Source organism: Mastigoproctus giganteus, chromosome 2, assembly GCF_048544385.1.
Source record: "Mastigoproctus giganteus isolate SK-2022 chromosome 2, ASM4854438v1, whole genome shotgun sequence".
NCBI classification, from domain to species: domain Eukaryota; kingdom Metazoa; phylum Arthropoda; class Arachnida; order Uropygi; family Thelyphonidae; genus Mastigoproctus; species Mastigoproctus giganteus.
Window position 1 is genome coordinate 106,502,591 of NC_143576.1, and position 22,583 is coordinate 106,525,173.

Below are 22,583 nucleotides of genomic sequence, written 5' to 3' on the forward strand. Positions count from 1 at the left end.
TGTTTGAGATATGCAAGTCTTGTTCCATAATCTTGTTAAATTATTTCTAATTGTATTGTCAATTGTTTTGAATAATTTTGTCACAGGAAACAAAAAATAAAGTTTAATTTGTTTTTTTTTATACACATATTTAATACAGTTTTTATTACTTCCCCAACCCTTTTTCATTTTATATGGAACTTTTGTCTTTTCAACTGCAGTACTTTTCAGGAATGTAACCCCCGCAGTTGATGAGGAATTACTGTGTGTGGAAATTTGAGAAAAATATAAATGTTAGATAAAACGGATAAACTAGTTAGCTGATAAAATATGTTAAAAGTGGCAAAGATGCACAGCTTTTAAGAGGGTTTTTCAACTCAAATGAGCAGGAAAATAAGAAATGGATCCTGATTAATTCTTGCATTCCCCCCTCACCCATTAAGTCCTGGTTGTGTCGCACGATAACTTATCTAAACTGTTAGCAGGGTGGCCATATTTTGAAAATTGGTAAATGGGACAACTTGAAACAAAATGTGTAGCATAGCATTTTTTAGTTCACAAAGTAAAAAATATATATAAAATTACAATGAAAATACTTTTTTTTTTATCAATTTATTTATTATATGATTGTTATTAATATGTATTTGTCCTATATAAACTATAATATTATTTATAACAGCTATTTTAAAAATAGCAAGGAAGACTACTTTTACTTTATATATTTTTCTTCAGATTTTGTTGGTTTTAATTTCTTCTCCTTTGGAAGGTTTTAAAGTTTTTAAATTCTGAACAGGACGTGTAATAGTTTTCTTTCACCATAAGTTCGGCTTCTAAATTTTCTAATAAAAGACTGTTTCTCTTTCTGCCAAGCAGTTTTCATTAAGCTGAAAACTGCTCCTGATGAAGCATTTGAATGTGGAATGTTAATATGGAGCTTACAATTAGAGAAATTATTTCCCTCTGGAAATTGAGAAAAATTGCACCCATTCTTTTCTTCATTACTCAGTGACAAAAAAATGCCTTTGGACTTTCTCACTTTCCTCTTGTTATTAGAATTAATTTTTAACACGTCCGTTAGATTCCAATAACAATTAATTAAAAATGTAAAATTAATAGATTAAGTTTTTTCTCTCTTATCAGTACAAATGATGTGCCGATAAGAGAGGAAAGCGGGACTTGAAGTTTTAAATCAGGATAATCCTGGCCGTACATGAACAGTTGAAACAGCACTATGCTTCAAAATTTTAAGATTTTCACTTTAACTGATTTTATCCAATATTATTTAATGTTTATAGTTCTCTTAATTTGCATTTTTATACTTTATTTCACAAGAATTTATGATATATATTTCCCAACACGTTTTTCCTAGTATAAAAGGAATTACCCAGAATTAAGTGTATACAGGGAAAAAAAAAAAAAATGAAAGAAGGCATACAACATGCTACAATACTTATTGCCTATAATAATACGGAAACATAACATTAACTTTCTTTCCCATTTCAGCAAGAACAAAGATTAAAAGAGTAATAATTCATACACCTTTGTTCTAGATAACTTTTTTGTTCCATAATTGTTTTCAGTAACAGACTACCATATTACTCATACCTCATTATCAAAAGGATAACATATCAATTTCAAAGTCTGTCAGTAATTACTTGAAATCTCCCAAGCAATGATTGAAACCCACAAGTCACAACATTTTAATATGGAAAATAGCATCATCATATCTGAAATTGAAAAGGCATATTTATTTTATTAAATTTCATCAGAAAAGCTGATAAAAAAAAAAATTAAAAACTCAAATATTTATACCAGATGAGGTTCTTCCCCAAAGAAGAAAGGTTTCTCTGCTAAATACTGACTCAAGGCCCGAAGGTCTGCTTTACCAAATTCATATATTTCTTCAGTACTGTGGCGTCCCAATCCATGACCTATAGCTTGTTTAACATTCTGGGGAGGAAAAAAATAAATCGTAAGAAATCCCTCTGTCTAAGCACCTCTAGTATAATAAAAATTAAGTCAGAAGTTGATTTATTACAATCTACATACTTAAATTCATTTTTAAAAATATTTTAATTGATTTTATTACAGTAAAACTTTGATTGATTTTATTTATATACATATGTCTTCTTTCACTCATAGTTGAGTGTTTGTGGTTTGATGTATTTTGGGGAGACTTAGCCTTCAATTCCAGGTGCGTTGGATCACTGTTGTTGCTGTGGGTGTGCAAATTCATTTAAATTTTGGAGTCTTAAGGAAGTGTTCTATGTATTATATTGAGGTAAATTTCTTATTTTTATACATATTGAAATACAACATAGAACCATTGAGCTCTGTTTTATATTAATCATACTGGCTTACAGATTTCTGCAGAACAATATAAATGGCATTTCACAATTAAAAAGCACCAGTCTATCATGCTTATTTCTACATTTAGGCAATTTGTCATCCGGACCTTTTTTCAGTCATATTTGCGCTTAATTTTTTAAAATTTTTGTATTGTTTTTAGATTTTAAAATTTCTGTATTTGATTTTTGCCTAATGAATTATCCCCTGCTTCAAATTAAAAAGTTTTGTTTCATATCCCCTAAGTAGGAGATATGAAAATGAACATAAGCTAGGATTTTATTATTTGAAGGAAACCAAATACAAGACAAAATATTAAAAATAAAAAAAATGGTTGTATGTGACATTCACTTCACTTTCAGCTAAATAGAGCAGCTAACTACAATGGCAGTTGTAATGCATTCCTCTGCATTTTTTTTTTCACCTTCTAATTAAATTAGTTTAGATTTCATTTGGAAGCACACCTTTGTTTTTAGACTAAACCAAGGCTAGGGAACAGCTTTCCCATTGAGGGAAAAAAAAGAAAAAAAAACAGTTAACTAAACTAAATGGTAATACTTATGGCAAGTAACATCAATTTCAAAAATTCCAATCCAAACGACATAAAAAGCACAGACAACAAAGAAGGAAATTATGTCCAAGTGTCTTTAATTGAAACATCCTATATATACACTTATAATATAGAAGAGGCCTTGAGTGCCAGGGATAATCAAATTAAAATAAATATTGCTTCAACCAACAAACCAGTTAAATTGCATGATATAACTAACTTGAATTTATTGAGATAAATAAGCAGAAGTATTAAAGTAAATTAAAATACTATAATACGATTTGAATTGAATTTAAATATACAATCAATAAATAAGGTGAAAATAAACTATTTATATAAGAGTAATAAATACATGCATGAGACTAAAATGATAAAATATATATCAAAAAGCTTTCAAGGTAATGTGCCTCATGTCAACTTAAAGATAAGACAACAAATCCTTATATCATACAGGAGGCATAGCCTTGCACATGCATTAACAACAACTAAATGTAGATTATGTGTGGCTAAGGGAAAAAGGAGAAGATATTAACAGACTCTGCAGAAATGATGTGGTGCATGCTGACCCTATTAACTATTTCTTGTCGTGATATACAAGAAGTCTTCATAACAGCCATCATTACAGTTAATGGCGAGACCTGCCACAACTATAGGGAAAGCCTCCAACCATGAGAGATGGCATAATCATGAGCATAATCCAATATTTCAACATTGGGTCACTGATTATACTTAAAATGCTAATGACACCTATAATGCTCCATGGCTAAGCCGGTGAATCACCCCCTCATGTTCAGAAATATGACTGAGTAATCTACATTCCGAATAACCAATGTCAGAAACCTCACAATCCAGACAAGCAGCATGATATAGCACATTTGCACAGGGTAATAATAGAACTTAAACCACATACAAAATTAGAAATTAATCCAAGTATTCATTTGAAATACTAGTATGCGATTTAAGATGTGTAAATTAATACCATGATTTAGTGACTGCTCAAAAGGCTGATCATAAACAAAATACCACAGTATTTGCATTACAGTGCAGGGTCTGGTTGTGGCTAGGATAATGTAATGAAAGTAAATTCACGCACAGAGATAGAGTCCATATATCATCACAAAATGTAGAGCCTACTGTTAGCTGTTGTGGTGGTATATTAACTGCAATAAAACATTTACAATGAGGTTGCAAACTATTCTTGCATCACCATCTGGAATATTGCTCAGGGGAACATAATACACATCAAGAAATCATTCTATTAGGTAAATATAGAATAATTATTATGTACAAGGTGTGTATGTAATAATCTCACCAGTCTCATTACTTTTTGTCTAAAAAGTAATGAGACTGGTGCTATAATTTTATTTTTTTTTTTTTTAACAACTGAACTACAAATCAACATTATCCCCTTCAAAATAATTCCTTTGGGAAGCCATACACCACTGGAGATGTTTCTCCCACTCCCAAAAGTTTTCAACTGAAAGTTGCCCTTGGCTGGTCTGTCACAACATTTTGGATGTTGTCCACAGTTCCAAAAGAAAGACCTTTGAGGTGGAATTTGAGCTTGGGGAAAAAGGAAGTCATATGGACTCAGATCAGGCAAGTATGGGGGCTGCGGACCACTGGAATACCCTTTTTGGTCAAAAATTCGGTCATGGAAATGGCAGTGTGACAGGGAGCATTGTCGTGATGTAGCATCCAAGAGTCTTGCAATCTCCAGCCAGACATGGTTAATTCTTTTTCTGAGTTGTTCAAGGACCTCACGATACTGTTAACTGTTTGTCCTTGAGGCACGAATTCCTTATGAACAACACCTTGACTGTCAAAAAAAAAACAAAAACAAATTAGCACGGATTTGATTTTCGATTTGCTCATTCTTACTTTTTTTTGAGCACGGCGAGTTGCTCGTGTGGCCACTCTGAACTTTGCCATTTGGTTTTGGGATAGTACTCTAAAATCCAACCCTTCATCACCTATGACATGTTTGAAAAAATTTGTCATTTTTGATGCATTCAAGGTCCAAGCACAAGTTCTTTTGGTTTTCCTTTTGTTCGTTGTCGAGGTTTTTTGGAACCAGCTTTGCATAAATTTTCCGTATGCCCAATTCCTCACTCAAAATGTTGAATGGTTTGGTGATTCAAATTCAACTCACTACTGATCATTCTGACTGTCAAACGTTGATCAGACCTCATGAGAGCCCTCACTCTGGCCGCATTTTCTTCTGTTTTTGACATGCAAGGTCTTCCAGAACAAGATTAGTCTTCCACACTCACAGCCATCCAAAAATGCTTTATACCATCTAAAAACCTGTGCCCTCGATAGAGCATGCTCTCCATAAGCCAGTTTTAATTTTTTGTAAGTTTCTGTTGTGTTTTCGTTAAGTGTGACGCAACATTTGATTGTGCAATGCTGCTTGAGATTTCGTTTTTCCATTTTCATAACGCATCACTACTACACACGCTTACACAACTCGCTGTCAAGTCAGAAGTGTTAATGCTATCAAGTTGAAACTTGCACTAAACAGAGTAAGAATGTACGTCTCAGTTGGTGTAGGAGGCGTGGCTAGTGTTGCCAGTTTGAGCCATGCATTCAGTCTCATTACTTAATTGTTAATGACAGTAATGGCAGTGTGCTACTGCAATAGGATCTAGAAAATTTGGGCAGATGGGCTGATAAATGGCAACTGAAGTTTAACATTGACAAATGCAAAGTACCGCATACGGGTAGTAGTAACCCAAGAGAAACATATCAATTGTGTGGTACTACACTTAAGGTTGTAGAAAATGAAAGAGACCTGGGAGTAATTGTGATGTGTAGAAATTTGCCTTTAGCCAGCAGGTGGTTAATTACTGGAACAAACTTCCATCTGTCATTGTGGAAGTTGATATGTTAAATAAATTTAAGGAGGAACTGAACAAACATTTAGAGGGAATTGTTTTGTATTTTTTTTTTTTTTTTTGCTGCATAAGCTCTTACACTTGCTTTCTTGCATCAAATTCCACTACTACTATTATTACTTTTTAGACACCTCATTTTTCTTCACCTAATAGTATAATCTATTATATGACATAGAAGTCCTCTTAGCAACTGGCTATAGTAGCCAAAAAACTCTCCTTCTATTTAAAAGAAGTGTTCATGGCACACAGCCACAGTCCAGTATGCTTACTGTGAGTGCATTATAATCATTTTCCTCTCAAAAAGGGAGTGTTCCATGCTTGCATCAATAAAATTTGATACTGTAATAAAAAAATTGGTTGTTATTGTAATTACAGAACATGATTTAATTAAATACTACATAAAATTAATAAAATATGAGAGAGAGAAATACAGCATAGTTTTTGTAGAAAAAGTTGGGCACTCTGAAAAGGCTCAATAAAAGCTTAATTCTCTTAAAAAACTGTGGCAAAAAAAAAAAAAGATCCTGACACACTAAGGTACAAAAAAATCTTAAGAGAATTAGAATAGCCACTTGCAGCAATGCAACTGTAACTCAAATTGGGTTGTAGTTGGCAAATTATGAAATCCAAGAGCTGTTAAAAATACAACATTGTTCATTTTTACCAGTTTACTATCACTCGCAAATTTACTATAAATGGATGGACTGCGTTGTTCAAAGAATGGATTTTTGTAGATTTGTATTTTCAATAAAGTGTTTAATAAAGTAAATGGGGGGGGGACTTACCAGAAAAGGCTATTCTTTCAAAGCTCCCCACATCCCAGTTGTGTATAACTTAAAGAAGGAGAAATAAAGGTAATCGATATAGCAGTAGCGTGGAACAAAATTCCCAAAGTTCAACATTTACTAAATCTTGGAGGAGTGAGAAAAAAAAAAAAAAAAAAACTTTGGGGAGCAGTTGACAATGCTAACAAAGTCCTGAACTACAAGATAATGAAGAATGTAGCTTATCAACCAATTTCAGGCACTACAACTCCCAAAAGATTTACAAGTTTTCAAAAAAATAAATAAAACAAGGTGACAATATGCAAGAAATTAAAACTATGAATGATGCAGATATCAAAATACCGTGACAGAAAAACTAAATATGAAGAAACTGAATAAAATCCAATCTTGGGCCAAAAATTTTTTATGACGCCACAGCCAATACAATAGATACAGTTTACATTATACCGAGCAACAGTAATTCAACCTTCTAAATTAATTTTAAAAAAAAATGGTAGGACTAAGCTGAAAAAGTTACATCATCTTTAACATAAATTACTGGTTTTACTTGAATGAATGTAGATGTTTTAAGTAAAAATAAATTCTTAAGGTATGTACATATACTGTACTTTTTTTTTATTCTCAAGTTTTTTTGGCTGGTGCAGCATAAGCCTCAGGCTTCCTTGCACCATATGGCTAATTATAATGTAGAATAAGAATGCTTCTACACTGAGCAGCAAATGGAAAATAAGATGAGTGCTGGTACTGCTATCTGCTAGAAGCAAACATGACATGAGAGCACCACAGTAAAATCAGCAGAACTTGCCACCATTTCAGAACTTGCTGCAAGTCTGTGTGTGTGTGTGTGTGTTGTGATGACATTGGAACAAAGAGAATGTCAAGTGCAGTGTTCAACTGAGCAAAAGTGCAACAAATGTTTCAAATGATAAAACAAGTGTATGGAAAAAAATTGTCTTGTACACGTGTTCAAGTTGTATAAAAGGTCAGCCTGTGGAAGACGAACATCCATTTCGTCCAGCAAAAAATGGTTTCAACAGCCACAGTCGAAACCATGCAGAAAAGTTGCAGACAATCTTTACCAATGACCAATATGCAAGCTCTGAATGATTTCAGAAGATCTGTGCATTAATAAAGAAACAATTCGACAAAAAATAACCCAGGATTTGGAAGAGAGAGGAAAAAAAAAGTGTGCTGTTTGTTCCCCATTTGTTAAAAAATGGTCAATGATGGGCACAAGTTGGATACTGCAAAGAACTCATTGAGACCACCAAAAGCAAACCCAACTTTGAAATTTAATCATTACAGGTGATGAGACATGGTGTTTCATGTTTAACCCTGTAACAAAACAGCGAAGTGAGAAATGGAAGTTGGTAAACTCCAAAGCCAAAAAAGTTTGAGAAAATCAAAAATCAACACCATGCTCATCACTATGATAGCATAGGAATTGTGCACAACAAGCATGTGCTCAGTGGCCAAAGTTTTACTGCTGCCTACTATCTATGTTTTGAAACATTTCACATAAATACACTGATCACTGCCACCCATGGCTTTTTCCAGCAGATTTTAATGCTTTAAGAATTGCTGCCAATAACCAGATCATGAGTTGCTTCCTCTTGTTGCCTCTAACATGCTGCTGTAGAAAATAGCCATCCATTAAACCAAGTCTTGCTAGCATGTGTGACCAATCCACAAATTCCAGTCAACATCTGGAAATCTAAAATCCCCCATTATAATTCACTAGCCCACTCTTCTCTGTATAGTGTGATACACTCACCACTGCCATTAGGCCTATGGAAAACTCCTACTCTCATTTTTGTTTTCCCAGTGCTTATGACATGGCAAACTGATTCAACATTGCCCCAGTCACCCAGATGCACTGCCTTAGATTAAATATGCTTCTTAACTAAGAGCATAACCCCCTCTCCTGTGTACATTGTACTTCCCATATTCAAATTCAGCATTAGCCTGAGTGACCATGTCCCTGCTATCCCTACAATGTCTGTATTTGATGACTTAATCAGTGCTTTAAGTTTATTTCACATGCTTCTAGCATTAGTGTACATGCACGTGGTCTTACTCTTAATCCTAACACAGCCCACATATTTAAATTTTCCGTGATGACCCACAGTGGGGCTCAAAATAATCCCAACACCTTACTTTCCAGGCTACTACACATTCCAACAGAAGCAGTGCAAGAATCATTTTCACCTCTGCCTGCAACTCTAGTTAATATATTAGTCAGTATATCTCCCCCAGTAACCTAAAAATTTCCACCACTGCTATCCTGTTTTTCCTTTTTTATTAAGTGAGAATATTGAAGCTAATGAAATGTTCCAATAGAAGCAGTGTAAGAATCACTTTTACCTCTGCCTGCAGCTGTAATTAATCCATTAGACTGTGTACAATACCCTGAAGCTGGCTGTTCTCTGACCCACCTATCTCTGCTTCAATAACATTGGCAAATATTTTCGCACCCCTTCTACTGGGTATCCCATCCCTGTAAAAACAGGGTCTCCTGTTAACAAGCACAGACCATGCTGCAAAATATTTTACTCCATGAGCCTTGCACATTCTCTCCAGGGCTGAATTGATTGACATAGCTCAACATGTACTCTCTCCTATCATGTCTGGGCAGAATTAAAGACACTTTCAAATTCAATCCTAACTCTCAACTTTTTCCCAACATTGCCTTGTACTTTATGTCCTCAGATCACCACTCTTAATATCATTAGTGCCAACATGTACAACAATATCACCTTGTATGCCCTTAAAATGTGATATCTGTTCTTCAACATTATCTACTTTTGTCCCAGCACACATCCCCTGATCCTGTTTCACCTGTCCTTCCACAATACACTTTCCATTTCCCCGACAATACAGTTACCAACAATAACTACCTCCTGTGGAGCCAGTGCATACTACCTTGGGGATTGCCACTGTGTTGCTTGATGCACGAGTGTGAGCCCTGGCACTGAGTTGGGCAGCTAAGAGCTTGATTGGCCACCCATTTTAATTCCTTTGAGAGAAACCACCCTATTCTTCAAGCTCTCACAAACACCCATCAGAATGTAGAGTTGGCACCTAATTTCTTCACACCAAATTGAAGATTTGCTTTCCATACCTAATGAAAAATTCACTTGATTTTGAAAACTGAAGCAAATTAAGCTACATTTGGTTATACAAGGCATGTTGAAGTTTCCACATTGTATTTATTTTTTAATGAAAAAATAAATAAATGACCACTTACCAGGCTGGAACACCATGCTATAATCCTGAAAGTAGGTTTCCTTGATTTGATGTGATGAGTACAATTCTGCTACACTGATGAAAACTAAAGCTTTTTTCCCTCCTTTTAAACCCTTAAAGTACCTGCTACAATTTTTCCTAGTATCATCATGAAATTGTTTTTCCAGATCTCAAATCTCTGCCCTTTCAGTGCAAGTTTAATTTCAAGAACAAAAAACAAATCACAGAGCAAGATCTGAAGAATATAAACAGGACTCTGCCATGTTGCTCTTAGTTGTTATACATTCATGCTTAAGTGAGCAGGGCCACTCAAACATCAAGAACAACATATGTTTTATGATGCACACAGAATTCTGCATTATGAATTTATTCTAGGAGAAAATATAAATCAGCATTTCTACAAAAGGTGGCATTTCTACAGCAGGTATTGGAAGATGGACTAAATATCTGGAGAATGGTTGCTACTCATATCAACCTGAAAATATGATTGGTCAAGAACAACTTGGCTGCAGCTCCCATCTGTTGTATTACTCACATCCAGCCCCCTTTAATCTTGTTCCCATAACAACTTTGGCACTCAAATGGGTAATTTCATGGCTTTTCATAGATCCAGAAAAAACATTGAATATTCTGAAGTCAATTATTAACATGGATTCTTGGAATATTTCAAGAGTGTCAATTGATGAACACTGTAAAAATGTTGACATGTAATCCCTGATGCATGTCAACACTTTGAATACAGTCAGTGAACTTCAGTTGCACCTACTGGCTGTTAAATAAATTCAATGACTACCAACAAATTATGATATATTTAAGAAGAGGCTCAAGTGTTAGATTTACATATACTTTGAAATGGAAATAATCTATAAGAAATTAAAAACATTAAATGCAACACTTACCTGTTTCAGCCCAATCTTTACCAAGAAATTAAGCAATGCTTTGGGTAGCTTGTAAGTTACAACCTTTTTCACATCCAGCTGAGCAGTTCTGATGAACTGACCTGGATGGCTGTACCGCCAGTAACGGAATACCCTGCAGTAACATATAGCAATTTTAGGAATTGTTTCACTAGTAAGCAACAAGTATTATTCAACTTTCCATTATCTATAATTGGATTAAGCAAAATATCTATGAGTGAATATCAAAGGAAGTATATGTAGCATTATTCAAATTAACATTTGAAAGTCAAGAACTGCAGGGTATAATCACAAACTTGTCAGATCTGCAATCTCTACTTAATAATCAAATGATATGTGAGATCTGCAATCTCTACTTAATAATCAAATGATATAAGTGTGGAAACTATCAGCCCACTGTACACTGATCCTGTCTAGCCATCCAAAAATATCTTCTCTTTAGTGGATGGCCTGATGGCAAATTCCTTTAAAGAAACATTAAAAAAAAAAAACCACTTGTTTTTGGGTTTTAAGCACAGAGATTCAGGCCAAATTGCACCATTGTGTATATCTGTACCTCTGCCTGAGATTAGCTAACTACAGCGTTGATTGAAGACATCTAGAAATTCCTCAAAATCACTGTACATGCCGTGCCCTAGACAACCTAAACTTCCAGGGGATAAATATCTTCAGGTAGCAGGCAGCACTTTCCACTCTCAAAACTATTAAAGCCAACCATCTCTTAAGATGCTCGTAAGCTAGCACTCTTGCTTGCATCTGGCAGTAGCCACACTTATGATCACATTGCAATTCAATGAGTTCATTTGTAGATTATTTTTTCCCCCCCGACATTGAAATTAAATGGAGCATTTGGACATAGGTTTCAAGCTTTGTGAAACAATTTAATTTCAAACTCATTTCTCAACAATCCAGTAATTAGTGAATTGAATTATAGTTGAAACCCATAGAAATAGAACAACATGCAAGTTTCAGAATGAAACAAATTTTTTTAACTGAATTTCTGAGAATTCAATTTTTTGTTTCAAACACTTAATTCTACCATACACTGATGTTATGAGTTTTTTCTTCTTTGACAGTGGCAGTTCAATTCATTCAACTGCTTCATAAATGTCAACTAAAAATGCCAAGTTTTGGCTCCATGTCAACAACACATCTTACCCTTTCATCTCCAAAATATAATAATTTTTAAAGTAAAATTATAAAAACTTGAACATCTTTTAATACAAAAGCCAATAAACTTTGGCATAGTATGGAAAATTCCCATACTCACTTTTTATATGGTAAGAAAAGAAAACTAACAATTCCTTGAGGCATAGATAAAGTTCAGTTGATACAACTCATTAAGATGTGGTCTTAACTTCATTATTTTGCTATACAACAGCTTTTGGTGAGTTATGCAATGGAAAGCATTAACCTCCAAGTTTTCCTATTAATTTCCCTCCAATGGTTTTTCTGAACCAATTAGAGCAGCTCTATCAGTTAAAAAACACATGTTTAATTAGTGAAAGTTCATATCTTTTCAGTATATTATCTACCTCTTTGAAATATTTCTCCAGTTGTATTCTCATGCTTGAAATTAACTCCCAAATTTTTCTATTATTAGATTTGTGGTACAACCAAGAACAAACACTGCAAACTAAGCTACACCTTTAGTAGCTGTAATTGATAGTGATGGCACTTAACTGGCCTATTAAGTCAGACACTTTCAACAATTGTTTCTAGCAAGGCAGTTTTTGAAAATACTGACTTTTCAGGATAAAATTTGCTATTTCAGACATTTTCAAATAAATTGACTATCTGCAAAAGGTTTCAAATGAGTTAATTACATTTATAGAATATAAATGTAATTAACTCATTTGAAGGTGGAATAGAATATTTTCTAGCTTAAGAGATGCCTTAAATCAAATCAAAATATCAAGATCTATATGTACCTAAACAAGTGTTACTTTCCCTTTGGATTCCTAAAATCCCACTTATTGTACTCTTTACAAACATTCACTATTTTTTTTGCAAAATCATATAAATAATATTGTTTTGTTTCATTTGTGTACAGAAGTACACCTTTTCCCCACCTCTTGAAATAAGGGTCCCTCACCTTGTAGCTTATATATATCTTCTGCTGGCAGCTGGTTTTAATGCAGACAAGATTTAAAACAAAAAACCTTTGGACTTACAAAATTTTAGAACACTTGAACAAATGAAAAACACTAATTGAAAAAAGGTTTAACAATAAGGCTACACTCTTATATTACTTAGTAACCAGGACTGTTCTTAGGGTTATGTCTGTCTATGTATGAATGCACCCTTTAACTGCCAAGTTTATTATGGCTTGTCATCTGCACATTGATCACACAATCCCCACTCATTTGAATGGCCCCACTGCTGACAAAAATAATCCCGTGATGAAGAACTTAAATATTTTTGAATGGTTGAACCAGACTAAGTAGAACAATTTGCAAATTAAATGAGTAGTAGCAAATGATGCAAGAAAGCTAACTAATAAAACAAAAAAAAATAATAATAATATACACACTTCACCCATCCATACCCTCCAAGAATGTCTAGTTGTTCCTTGAACTTACTCAAATCACCCACTTCTACAACAACAGATGGAAGTTTATTTCAACAATCAATGATCAGCTGGCTGATTTGTGAATGTTTATCACTATAGTAGAACAAGTTCGGGTTTAATATGAATGTATGGAAAACTGTAATACTAAAAAACCCCCAAACTGCTTAAGTAGATAAAATACATTAAGGTGAAGTTAATTGTTCCATAGTTTTGTTAGCAAACTGTTCTTATGAACAGTTTCCACTTTTCTGGTTGTTCACTAGCCACTTTGGCATGATTGACCAAAAGACTTATAAAAATTACAGGATACAGTACTACATTAAACTATAAAAAGAAATGTCTTTCAAGTTTGTTGGATTTTACAGAAGTAAATAGAGCAACCAAGTAAATTCACTTTGTTACTGTTATTTACTGTAAAGGCGAAGGTAAAGAAAGCCTGCACGAGAACGACGAGAAACGTCGGATAACTTACGCGGAAAATTAGTTTGCCGATACGGCACTCTAGCGCTGCTCACTCGGTAAACAGACGGTAGGTGTTAACGGTCTGGAGCAAAGTCGAGAACGATATACTGATTGACAGGTAGGCGTGGCAAACGACGTGCTGATTGGTGCGCGAACACAACACACGATAACATCGGTTTAGTATCACTGTACCAGCACTAATGGTAACTTGTCCTAATCGTACATGCCCTAACATTTACTGTAACGGTGAAAAAAGATCAGGTTACCTCGACTTGAATCCCATGGGAGCTTGAACCCCTCCCGAAGTGGAGGGGGTAACCTAACCTTTTTTCTTTAGAATCAGTCATATTTAGAAATACATTCATAAAAAAATAAATTTTTTTATGACCGTATTTTTATTTTCTTGTTCAATAATATGCCCTAATGGTGAAAATAGGTCAGGTTACCTCCACTTGAATCCCATGGGAGCTTGAACCTCTCCCGAAATGGAGGGGGTAACCTAACCTTTTTTCTTTAGAATCATGAGTGGACTAGCACATAAATTGTTTATTAATAAAATATTAATTTTTTTATTAATGTACTTTTATTTTTAAAGACACTCATGCGGATACACACGTATCATAACGTCAATCAGCACCTTAATAGCTATTCAGTATACTGTATATATAAAGAATCTTTCTTTCTTTTTCTATTATTTCCCAACCTAACGTTTAAGTTTAGGTCGCGAAATACAAGGAAACCTTCTCTTATTTCCTAACCTACCATTTAAGCTCAGGTTGTGAAATACAACGAAAAACAAAGAAACATTTTCCTTTTTTCGTAACCAAACCTAAACCAATAATACAGTAAAAGCACTCATCAACTCCAAAAATCTGCTTTTAATATGAGAAAAAAAAAAAAAAAAAAACACAATGAAGAACATAAAATGAACGGAACGAAACTTTCTCACCCACCACCAATCATTTCATTGTTTGCCACGCCTACCTGTCAATCAGTATATCGTTCTCGACTTTGCTCCAGTCCGATAACACCTACCGTCTGTTTACCGAGTGAGCAGCGCTAGAGTGCCGTATCGGCAAACTAATTTACCGCGTAAGTTATCCGACGTTTGTCGTCGTTCTCGTGCAGGCTTTCTTTACCCAAGCCCCCTTTTTTTTTTTACTATATAGACAAATTAAGAAAAGTGATGTCAATCTCTTTTAAAGATAAGTCAATATGGCTGCTATGTTTTTTAAATGATATTTCCAGCATTTCCAGGTTGCATGGCTTGAAAAACCATGCAACCTCAAGATCAGCTTATATTCCCAACTGAAGATTCATTTTATTGCTGCCATTTTCATGGTTAAATCAAGTTCCACTCAAATATATTTGGTGTTGACAAGGAGAAATATTCCTTCAGATGCATCAACAATGCATGGTATTGAAACTTAGGCCAGATGTAAGATTTATCCATAATTTAACAAATTAAGCAAATACAGAATAATCCAGAAGTGTCTGCCTTGCTTGTATAGACAAGAGGTTTGTTGTTGTTTTGATTTTGTAAAAAAGGTGTTATGTAAGCTGTGTTGCATTCTGTGTTTGACTTGCTCATTTGATAGTTGAAAATATTCTTACAGATCTCACCCAAGACCAACTCAGCCATGGTATGGGTAAAAAGGTCCTTACAAGGTATTCCTTGAGCAGCATGATGCATGAAACTTATCTTCAAACTGTGTTGCTTGAAGATGTTTCAGGACAGGTTAGAGACTGGAAATCTATTGAGCCACCTTAATGATTCTTATTCATTACAACACAGAAAGTACAAAAGGCTTTAATAGTCTTGATTGATTCACACCAAGGATCTAAAAGTTGACAGTACAGGAACCAACAGTGGGCAGTGACCAAACTATCAAAATAGGTACTGTTCAAAGAGATTTCCATGGTCAAAAGGAGAGGGGAACTATAGTGGATGAATGTATTTCTTTGTATAATTGGAAAGATATGCTGTTAGATAAGTGTTTATTAGAAAAAGTAATTGAGGGATTTATCCTGGAAGTCACAAATGCATTTGTTCTAGCAGAGCAGTTGCAAAAAAGAAAGTGAATGACAAGCAATTACCAGTTTAACTGAGCAAAAGTATGGGACAGTTACATAATCAGTACCTTGTGACAGAGTATCATAAGCATATAAGCAACAAAACTACATTAAGGTAAGAATGGTGAAAGCTGAAGTGAGAAATTATCAAAGAGCTAAGTTAAAAAAAAAAAGTTCTTTTCATACATGAATAATAATAAAAAAAAAGTGAATGAGATAGGCACCTATTTTATGGAAGCAGAAGTTATAGAAAGCACATAGTGGAGAATGATTCTGAAGTGCACCTAAGTATAGATTAAGTACTTTGCAATGATCTTTACAGTTGCAACATATTTACACCACAAAGGAATGGTAACAAGGAAAGAAGAGACCACTGCAAATCAAGTTATGTAACAATCTCTGACAAGTCTATCAAAAAAACTACTAAAGCTGAAATCATTTAAATCTACAGGTGAACTCAAATTTAGTTTATTCCATGTGGTGAAAATAATCAGGCAAGGCTCCAGGTACTTCCTCTTTGCTTAAAAAAAAAAAGCCACAATTCAGCAAGTCATCCCACTGGAAATGTTAATGAGACCATTTCTCTTGAAAGGTCCCACACCCATCTATACTGAAGAGGATGGGAAAGATGGTGCAGTATGGTTAAGGATACAATACAAGATCTATCTTGATAGGAATGGTATTTATTCCTTCACTTGCACCCCAATTCAACAAATACTCATGTTGCATCTATGGGATATTCTTTTTGTTATAAAAAATTTGTGACTTTACTGAACTGAAGGTGATGATTTGCAGTTAAAAACCAAAACAAAACTAATAATAAGGAAAGTTCTTAATCACACTTCTTAGGTTTGTCACATATATGCAAGTACCTGTTGTCTTCACCATGTATCTCTGTCTGTCCATCCCCCATGGAACAGAGGGGCTCCCAGCAGACAGATTTTCATGAAATTTATATTTGGCTCACATAGCAAGATTTATTGAGCCATCCCAAATTTCATTAAAGTCAGACAAACAGAAATCCAGCAATTTTTCCCAAACAGTTTGTATTGGAAAAAAAAAAAAAAACTCCCTGCCCCCTCCCCACCATAGAACTACACATAAATGAAAGACTACCAAAATCAATTCAAATAAATGAAAGTATTTTTTTTTTCATTACACCAGAACAAAAATGTAGGATTGAATCCAAATTTAACCTATGTTCTGTTAGTCCTCTGAAAAATTTCAGGTCCAGTTACAATTTAACAGCCCTCATTCTCCTTCTACAAAAAAAAAACCCGCATAAATGAAAGTACGTTTCCACATTAATTGAAAATAAAAATGCAGATTGCTACCAAATTTAACATATATTTGGTTTGCCCCTGGAACAGTTTCAAGTTCAAGTTAATAGCATTCTCTCCCCAGTCTTACTACAAATTTGGGAACAGGAGCTCTGATCCATTTCAAAAATTTCAGTGATTACTTAGAATTATTTTAGGAATCTCTGTAAGAAGTTTATGTCAGTAGGTAGACTCATTTTGTTATAAATCATGAATTGCAACATACTTAGCTCTAAAGGCAAGATTAGACACCTGTCACTGGTGCCTCACAGATACTGCATGGGAGTGGGAATTGCCTAGAAAAAAAGTTGACATTTTTGCTTGAGTGGTCTCTGTTAAACACCAAGCAAAAAATTAAGTCTCTTAATTCATAATATCACAGTATATCAAAATGATAACATAAAATACTGCATAACCGAGTAAAGAATACTGGTGAGCAAAGATAGCCAAAATGGAAGGATTTAATTTAATTTAATTTATCAGTTAAAAAAAAAATTAAGGTGTCGCATCTCTCAAATACAAATACTAGCAACAGAAGGTTAATGAATCGCTGCGTGGGTTTTTGAAGTTCCTGCCTTACTAATCTCACTAATTATTATGACATTCATGAAACAGTTAGAAACAACTTGGACATTATTTATCTTAACTTCAGTAAAGGATTATATAAACTGGAGCAAATTAGGATTACTAGCAATTAAGGGATGGCTAAAGGACAGTACTCATATGTAGACATTCCTCAGGAGTGGCCAGTATAGCAGTTAAAGTCCTTCATGACTTAGTATTAAGTGCCATTCCAAAATCTTCCTTAATAACATTGACAAATTTTCCCCATATTTGTTTTTTTCATTTGGAAAGTGATGATTTCGGGAGGAATGAATTAAATCAGTTTCAGGAGAACTGAAATCACTTTTGTAGAGAAATCATTTAAATCTAGAGGTGAACTCAAATTTCATTGACTAATTACACTTAACATATTGCATTACTGTCATTGCTGTACTTTCCTGTTAGGCAAATATCAGAAATGTTATTTGTAAAGTACACGTTAGACTTCGAGAAATGGTCAAACAGTGTAGCATGATGCAATAAACGATCAGTGTGTAAAAATGAATTTTCAAATGCATGACAGCAGATATAACTGAGAATCAAGGTTTGGAAATTTAAGAGCTAAAAGCTTTATGCTTGGATTAGAGTGATTATACACTCAATACAATGCATGTTTTAGTGAAAGGTATGGTCATAAGAATTAAGTTAATGCAAATGATAACACAAGACAAACATACAAGGTTAGATGAGAAAAACCTGTCTTGAGAGTTTGTTCTTATCAGGTGTTGCTGATTCAGTATCAAAGTTTACTGAATGGAAACAACTTAAATAGTGTTATTTTTTTTAAAGGAGTTGAGTTGTTTATTTATTGTAGCAACAGATAGGGGAACACAAGTTATGGAATTTTACCTTTAAAGGCCAACAAAACAATGGAGATTTAATTCGAAGAGAGCAGTCAGAAGGTCTGTGGAAATTAAAAAAAAAAAGTGGATATATATATATATATATATATATATAGGACCTTCATAAGTAAGGAAAGGGATGTCATTGTCCTTTTACATATGATGGCAAGACTGCATTTGGAATGTTGTGTTTAAGTCTGAAGACTACACCTTAAAAAAACAGAACTTCTACAAAAGGTTCAAAGAAGAGCAACCACATTGGTGAAGGGTGCTAATCTATGTACATGTGAAGAATGGCTGTCAAAGTATAGACTACAAGGCACGGCAACTTTACATCTCAGTGGGATCTGACTTAGATATATCAAAATGAGGGAGGTATATTTTCAGTGGTAGGAGAAACAAGTAGGGATCACAATACAAAATCTTAGTGAGTAACAGAGGACTGATGAGTTATCTATCTCAGGGAGGATTGCATGTAAAACCCACCTCCTTCCCTAAAACTGACTCTTCATAGCCAAGTTGCTTTGGCACAAAAACTGAAGTAAAAAAAACCTTAGCCGCATTAAAAATGTGCTCAATTTAAAACTGAATTTCTTAATTAGTAAATTAGAATTGTAAATTAAATTTAGTTTTATTTAATTATCCTTTTAAAATAACATTTTAACATATGCCTTCACTTTATTTCTATGCAAAAATTTATGGAAAATAAAACAAATAAAAAAAAATTTGTTGCAAATCCACATAGTTCATGCATGCTGCACTTTGCTGTGATTAGAATTTCTACATGCATTACCAAACTCAAAGTAATTTTTAATACTTTTCACCATGATTTTACTCACATGGAAAACTAAACAATTCCTTCCCAGTGGCAGCCATAAGAAGCACAACTGCATACTTGTTATTTGACATAGGACATTAATAATATATAATGTGAACTGCTTGCCCTCCTTATACTTATAAAACATTCATGACACTTGGGAGGTCATTACTCATTCAGGAATTCCCTTTCCAGTTAGTATAATCAGGAAAAAGCCGTAACAGTCCTACCCAAGTCTGATGTTTGACAGCCATAAAGAAAATAAATAGCAGAGTGAAAGAAGAAATCAATAGTTGTTTACTCTTCCTGGTGTGCTTTCACAACCCCATAGTCCAGTTTTCCCCTTCCTTCTACCAAAAATTTTATCAAAGCACCATTTGAACCAAAATAAAGATCGTTAAGTGTTAACATTAGGAAATTAGAATAACATTTCATACTTAACTAAAAATATAGTACAGCATTTCATATGGGGGAAAAAAAATAAATACATAAATAAAATTAAGGCCAATGGTGGCATAACTATTGTACAGCAAAACCTTGCAATATGAGGTAGGGAAGGAGGGGCTGGATTACTGATCAAATTATAATAAAGTTGAATGCCTGGAAAACCTTTAGACTTTCAGTGTGACATTAAGCTTATGGTACTGCTTATTGCAATGCTTAAAGCAAGCTCTGTTCTCATTTCTTAAGTCTGTCATGTCCAGATGAAAAGTAGGGAGCAAGTGGCATATAGCAGTGTTCCCCAACCTGTGATCTGCAGAGTTTCAGAATAAAACAACTCTTTCTGTGGTAAGCAACAATGTCATTAAAGAGGTTAATTAAACAAGTGACAGCAAGAATATTGGGTTTATTAGCATTATCAGCTTTCATACAAGCCAAGTTGATATCCTTAGCATAATTAGGAAACACTTAACTGTGAAATCTGCTTAACCTTTTTTTTTTTTACTGTCAAAAATATTTGGTGATAACAGCTAGTCTGGCAAAGTATAACTAGGGGAATTATTCCCCTGCACACAAGATTATTCCAAGAGCATTTAATGCTTTGAATTATCTGTAAACAAAATAACTTTCACACATCAACTCCCACCCCCCAAAGGTCATTGGGTACAGCATGATTGGATTACCCTTGTTTTCTTATGCAAAAACAGCAATGTTAAATAAGCCATTGTGAGGCTAAAGGAGTACCAGGCAGATGCCTTCTTTAATTCCTGTATTCTAATCTCTTGATGGTCTTCTTTATCCCTCCCTTATACTGATTCACCAACTTAATGTTGGTATGTCCATATTCTCCAAAACCACACAAACTGTTGATGCCATCCTATATTCTAACCTGTAATGCATGCCTGCTTCCATTTTTATTTACATAGAGTAAATAAAAGCCATAAAATATAGGAGGTGTACTTTGTACATCACCTATAAACCCATCTAGCACAACAAATAAACAGATTCATTTAATGTAGCAACTCTGAAGTAATCACATTCATGCTCCAACTGAGAATAACAAAGTGAACAGAGTATTAATGGGACCTTTCCATGTAGCAGGGGTGAAATTTTTTTTCTTTATAACTGCCTCCATAGCCAAGTGGTCAGGAGCGGGACTGCAGTAGCACCTGCTCTTTGAGAGTACCAGAGTTAAAGTCCCTGACTGTTAAATATGGTCGATATGCCAACCCACACTGGACTAGCATGGCAAATTATGGTCCATTTCCCTCAACATAAATTGTTGAGGAGGCCTCCATTGAGCATGAATGTGGTTACTTCAGAGTTGCTACATTAAATGAATATCTGTTTATTTGTGGGCCAGATGGGTTTACAGGAGATTTACAAAGAAGTAATATAGTGGATTAAATAATGGCTGCAATTTACCTTTTTTTTATCCAGGCCCAATCTTAACAAAATGCTGGATCTTATTTAATTCTCTCTAATAAAATATTGATCCTGTACACTTAAAAATTGTACAGTGGCTAGTAGGCACTGACCTAAATTAAAAAGTTGTGATAGGTACATTTAGGAACCACAGTAGTAAAATTCTAATTATCTGAAATAGCTTTTTTTTGCTTTAATTTTATCCTCAATTTTAATTGAGGAAACTGAAATTTAATATTTCAATGACACATAACGCTTCTGTATGATATCAATTTCATCCACATATCAAGAACTTGACTGAAAAAAAAAAAAAAACCTACAAATTTATTATTAGATAATCTTACTGCCAAAATACAACATAGTTGATTTGTAGGCTTTTTTTGGCACAATATTATTGTGATTGATGTATAGATAATAATCCATCTGCTTGGCATTCTTCTCAAGCTTTGGTTTTTTCAATAGTTCAAATAGACCAATAAAAATACAGTGCTTGAATTTTTTTTTTAAGCAATGCACAAAACTAGTAACTAATGACTGCACACTTTAGCTGCAGATCATTTTCATAACAACTTTTGACACGTAAAAAAACTTAACCAAATCAAAAAAATTTGTTAAATTCAGATCTTGGGTACCATTCCATACTTCAACTAAAAGTCAGGAAAAAAGTAGTGAGTGATTGGCAGGTGCCAATTTCTTCCCCCCCCCCCATCCTGCTGTTTTAAAATCGGAAACTTTTTCCGATTTTAAAACAGCAGGATGGGGGAATAAACACCCTACCTAAGCTAAGCACTCTCCCTCCTCGACGACAAAACAAATCAGAAACAAAACGCCTCCACAATAATCACAGAACTGGACCGTACAATCACTCCGTTCTACGACTACGCTTACCCCGCGGAGACAAGGGGTACCCAAATACTAGATTTTAGCCCAAATTTCAATATGGAAGGGGTTCATTATGATGAATATCTACCGCAGCCAAAAGTGCTTTCCGCTTCCTTCCAGTCACTACTAGATGAACCTAATCGCAACAATTGGGGAAACAAAAAAAAAAAACACTTGGTGTGCTGTAGTCTTGTAGCACAGGAGAGAGAAAAAAAAAAAGAGACCTTTCAAGCTGCGAAAGGCTCAATTATTTAAGCTAAATATAGCTTAGGCATATACATACAGTTCACTTTACGAGTATTTTCCCCAAGTATCAACAAAATCGAAAATATGAACATTAATTGCAAAAAAATTAAGTTAAACATTCAAAACCACGTGCGTAGCTATGCAATACAGTGTACCCCGCTTTACGATATTAATCAGTTCC

General features: G+C 34.3%; 1 protein-coding gene across 1 annotated transcript in view; it reads right to left on the minus strand.

The window, feature by feature from the left end:
• The window catches only part of LOC150089482 (failed axon connections-like), a 124,135-nt gene that overhangs the window by 16,947 nt on the left and 84,605 nt on the right, over positions 1-22,583 (minus strand). Inside the window, exons 3-4 of the mRNA XM_090389515.1 lie at positions 10,703-10,835; positions 1,792-1,929 (exon numbers count right to left, since the gene is read on the minus strand). Of these exons, the coding sequence (XP_090245641.1) occupies positions 1,792-1,929; positions 10,703-10,835 (271 nt within the window). The remainder of the gene's footprint in view (positions 1-1,791; positions 1,930-10,702; positions 10,836-22,583) is intronic.